Source organism: Sinocyclocheilus grahami, unplaced genomic scaffold, assembly GCF_001515645.1.
Source record: "Sinocyclocheilus grahami isolate Dianchi unplaced genomic scaffold, SAMN03320097.WGS_v1.1 scaffold440.1, whole genome shotgun sequence".
Lineage (NCBI taxonomy): Eukaryota > Metazoa > Chordata > Actinopteri > Cypriniformes > Cyprinidae > Sinocyclocheilus > Sinocyclocheilus grahami.
Genome location: NW_015505619.1, coordinates 442,491 through 447,140, shown reverse-complemented (window position 1 = coordinate 447,140; position 4,650 = coordinate 442,491). Strand labels below are relative to the sequence as shown.

Here is a 4,650-nt window from a genome sequence, read left to right as displayed (position 1 = left end):
ACTGTAAATGTGTTTATTCTGGATGAGAATGACAACAGTCCGGTTATTTTACCGCCTTATTCTGAACCTGGATCAGTTAATAGTGAGAACATTCCCTACTCTGCTGAAGCGGGATACTTTGTAGCCAAGATCAGAGCTGTTGATGCTGACTCTGGATATAACGCACTTCTGTCTTATCATCTAACTGAACCCAAAGGAACGAATCTCTTCCGCATTGGAAGCAGCACTGGAGAAATAAAGACTAAGAGACGAATGAGTGACAATGACTTAAAAACTCACCCTCTTCTTATCACAGTGTCTGATAATGGAGAGCCATCACTCTCAGCGACTATGTCCATGGATGTTGTGGTTGTTGAGAGTCTGGATGACATAAAGACATCATTCAGAGAAGTTCCTGTTAAAGAGGAGAGTTTTTCGGATCTGAATCTGTATCTGCTCATCGCTATTGTCTCAGTATCAGTCATCTTTTTACTGAGTCTGGTGGGTTTGATAGCAGTTAAATGCTACAGGACAGACAGCAGTTTCAGCAGGTACAGCGCTCCAGTGATCAGCACACATCCAGACGGAAGCTGGTCCTTCTCTAAATCCACACAACAGTACGACGTGTGTTTTAGTTCCGACACAATAAAGAGTGATGTAGTCGTTTTCCCCTCGCCATTTCCTCCAGCAGACGCGGAGTTGATCAGCATTAATGGAGAAGATACTTTTACGCGCACACAAACTCTTCCTACCACTGGGAAGGTAAGGCATGTTGAAAACTTTTGCTGAATTATACATTTTTCGAGCTCAATTATTGTTCTGAATTACTGTCCACAATGAATTCCGATACATGCTAAATAATCGTTTTGCTATTAACCAAGTTGCTGTTTTATTTTTCACTTCACGTATTTTTATTTTTTTTTGGTTTTGATGAAACTTTATTTTTTTTCTTTGTTCTTATGCCTTGTGGCCTTCGAATACGGACAATGATTAATCTAACCTGTTATCACGAGAAAATGTAGGCCTAAGGATATCACAAGCAAGTTGCAATTTATTGTGATTCGAAGGAAAATGTGTAAATTGTTATATAAAGTAAACATGAAGTTGCACCTCTACACACAACCCTCAGTGGGGCGTAAGTAGGTTGTACAAATGTCGCCAATTTGCCAAAACGTAAAACAGTCATGAATTTTCAAGAGACTGCGTTGGATTAATCTGGATCTGTCTGGTGGATGTTTTAGTCGTGTTTTTACATTCTCATGCCTCAAATTGAACACTTTGTATTTAAAATTAAAACAATCGAAATAATATATACAACAGAAAATTCTCTATGTCAAGATGATAGGCAATTAAAATGCAAAATGAAAAGCCGAAAACGAATATCAATCTCTGTTATTATTATTATTATTATTATTATTATTATTATTATTATTATTAAAACTTACGGTCCTGAATGCTTGGTCCAAATACCATTCCAGTCTTCCGTACGCGTTTTCCCCCGATCATTATTTTGTAATAACATTATGTTATGAACTGTTAATCGACCACTGATTTTTACAGTTTGCATTTATCTTAATATGCTTCACGTGCTTCTTTTGGACGACATTGTTTGCCGTCTTATTAGATTATTCAAGTGTTGAGACTGCTAAGTAACATTATATCGTGGTGTATTTTTGCTTCGCTTTTGTATTGGATTACTTTGAATATTATTGTTGCTGTTGTGTCATCCCAATCAATACATTGTTACTTCTCACTTTAAATCTTTTGCAAGTAGAATTTTTCTAGTAGGCTATGGTTTCAGCACATGGTGTCACTACAGACCGTCAGATAAAGGTTTAGTCTTTACTCTGAAGCCTCTCTCTCTCTCTCTCTCTCTCTCTCTCTCTCTCTCTCTCTCTCTCTTTTTCTCTCTCTCATCCTTTTCCGTTTGTGGTTTGCGTATAGGGATGGCATCCGTGTCGCGAGTCAAGGGCTTGATAAGGGAGACCTGATGAATTTGAGTTTTCTGGAGATTCTGAGTGAATTCAGTTTCAAAGTCCTACAGCCTGAGTGCAAGCAGCTGTGAGTATCATTGACGCTCCGAGTGTCACAACACCGCGACAGATAAAAATATAGTCTTTTCTCTGTAGCCTCTCTCTCTCTCTCTCTCTCTCTCTCTCTCTCTCTCTCTCTCTCTCTCTCTCTCAGAATCTTGGTGTTAGTGTCTCTGCTTTTCAGACATGATGATCTCTATTTCGTCTCGTGTTCCCTGAATGCAAAAGAGAAATACTCGTGTTTACATTTTTTCTGTCGTCGGGCCACTTGAGAATGACCATCATGGTTTTCAAGGGATATTTCAAATGCGGATTTATATTTTCCCTTTTTTTGCTGGATTCTGCGTTTGCTCAGATCGTCTATTCCGTACCGGAAGAGGTAAATAAGGGGACAGTTGTTGGGAATATAGCGAGAGACCTGAACTTGAATGTTCATGAACTGGAATCTCGTATGTTTGAGATTGTGTCTGGATCAAATAAGAAGTATTTTGATGTAAATCTGAAAACTGGCGCTCTGTTTGTTAATGAAAGAATTGACCGCGAAGAGTTATGTCTGTCGAATCAGAAATGCTCTTTGAATATAGAGGCCCTTGCTAAAAATCCTCATCGTCTTTACAGAGTGGATATTAAGATCTTGGATGTAAACGACAATGCGCCTCATTTTCCTGTTAAAGTATTTACTGTGAATATTACCGAAATCGCAAGCCCTGGAGAGAGATTTCCTCTCCCTGTAGCCGAGGACTCTGATGTTGGCAGTAATTCGCTGAAAGAATACAAACTGAGTCCGAATGAACATTTCAGTCTAGATACACAGAGTGAAGACCAGAGTGTGTCTGCCGAGTTAGTGCTGAACAAAGCTTTAGATCGAGAGAAACAAGCAACAATTGATGATCTCTATTTCGTCTCGTGTTCCCTGAATGCAAAAGAGAAATACTCGTGTTTACATTTTTGCCACTTGAGAATGACCATCATGGTTTTCAAGGGATATTTCAAATGCGGATTTATATTTTCCCTTTTTTTGCTGGATTCTGCGTTTGCTCAGATCGTCTATTCCGTACCGGAAGAGGTAAATAAGGGGACAATTGTTGGCAATATAGCGAGAGACCTGAACTTGAATGTTCATGAACTGGAATCTCGTATGTTTGAGATTGTGTCTGGATCAAATAAGAAGTATTTTGATGTAAATCTGAAAACTGGCGCTCTGTTTGTTAATGAAAGAATTGACCGCGAAGAGTTATGTCTGTCGAATCAGAAATGCTCTTTGAATATAGAGGCCCTTGCTAAAAATCCTCATCGTCTTTACAGAGTGGATATTAAGATCTTGGATGTAAACGACAATGCGCCTCATTTTCCTGTTAAAGTATTTACTGTGAATATCAGTGAAAACGCAAGCCCTGGAGAGAGATTTCCTCTCCCTGTAGCCGAGGACTCTGATGTTGGCAGTAATTCGCTGAAAGAATACAAACTGAGTCCGAATGAACATTTCAGTCTAGATACACAGAGTGAAGACCAGAGTGTGTCTGCCGAGTTAGTGCTGAACAAAGCTTTAGATCGAGAGAAACAAGCAACAATTAAGTTAGTTCTCACTGGAGTAGATGGAGGAAAGCCACCTAAATCCGGAACATTAAATATTTTTATAAACGTCATGGATGTTAATGACAATAATCCAGTGTTTAGTCAGCCTCTTTACAAAGTCAAATTGAGGGAAAATGTTGCTACTGGTACTACAATTTTATCTGTGTTTGCTTCTGATTTGGATGAAGGCATAAACAGTGAAATCCTGTATTCATTTGTTGGTCATGGCAAGAGAAAATACCTTTTTTCCATTATCCCCGAGACTGGAGATATTGTTGTAAAAGGGCAAATAGATTACGAAGAGAATCCTGCCATTGAGTTACGAGTTCAAGCGAAAGATAAAGGCAGCCCACCAAGAAGCACACAATGTAAAATTTTAATAGAAGTTGTGGATGAAAATGACAATGCACCAGAAATAACTGTGACTTCTCTTCTGGAGAGCGTGAAAGAAGACACAAATTCAGAAACTGCAGTTGCTTTAGTCACAGTGTCTCAGCGCTCCAGTGATCAGCACACATCCAGACGGAAGCTGGTCCTTCTCTAAATCCACACAACAGTACGACGTGTGTTTTAGTTCCGACACAATAAAGAGTGATGTAGTCGTTTTCCCCTCGCCATTTCCTCCAGCAGACGCGGAGTTGATAAGCATTAATGGAGAAGATACTTTTACGCGCACGCAAACCCTTCCGAGCACTGAGACGGTAAGAAGATTTTGGAACTCTAGATGTGTTAAAAAAAAGTTAGAATTCAATTCTATGGAGATTTATGTAAGTATGTATATTTGTTATTTATTTACTCGTTTATTGTTTTAGTACTTGATGCGTTGAGTCAAGCTGTTGCTGTCGCTTCTTTTAATTAATTTCGCTGAACTGAATTCCATTGCCTTTGTCGTCGTTGCTATTATTAAGTGACAGAAAAAAAGGCAAGTATAAATAAATGGTGGTAGACAAAATGCAATAAAATGCGCTTTATGAATAGCAAAGACAATATCGAAATCTTATGGTGATGTTATCCTATAACAGTTTTCAGCACCATGGACAATGAACATTTCGTCCTCGCTTTT

The 4,650-nt window shown here is 38.8% G+C and overlaps 2 protein-coding genes across 2 annotated transcripts in view; both read left to right on the top strand.

Annotated features, from left to right (window-relative positions):
- The window catches only part of LOC107552012 (protocadherin gamma-A8-like), a 15,157-nt gene extending 13,113 nt beyond the window's left edge, over positions 1 to 2,044 (top strand). Inside the window, exons 2-3 of the mRNA XM_016233823.1 lie at positions 28 to 530; positions 1,924 to 2,044. Of these exons, the coding sequence (XP_016089309.1) occupies positions 28 to 530; positions 1,924 to 2,044 (624 nt within the window). The remainder of the gene's footprint in view (positions 1 to 27; positions 531 to 1,923) is intronic.
- A 242-nt stretch (positions 2,045 to 2,286) lies between these two features.
- On the top strand, positions 2,287 to 4,196 carry LOC107552011 (protocadherin gamma-A9-like). The gene has a single exon (XM_016233822.1). The coding sequence runs from the start codon at positions 2,287 to 2,289 to the stop codon at positions 4,129 to 4,131; it is 1,845 nt and encodes a 614-aa protein (XP_016089308.1). The 3' UTR covers positions 4,132 to 4,196.
- The last annotated feature ends 454 nt before the right edge of the window (positions 4,197 to 4,650 follow it).

Excerpts from the sequence above, each read along its gene's own strand:
- LOC107552011 (XM_016233822.1), top strand. The coding sequence starts at position 2,287 with ATGACCATCATGGTTTTCAAGGGATATTTCAAATGCGGATTTATATTT.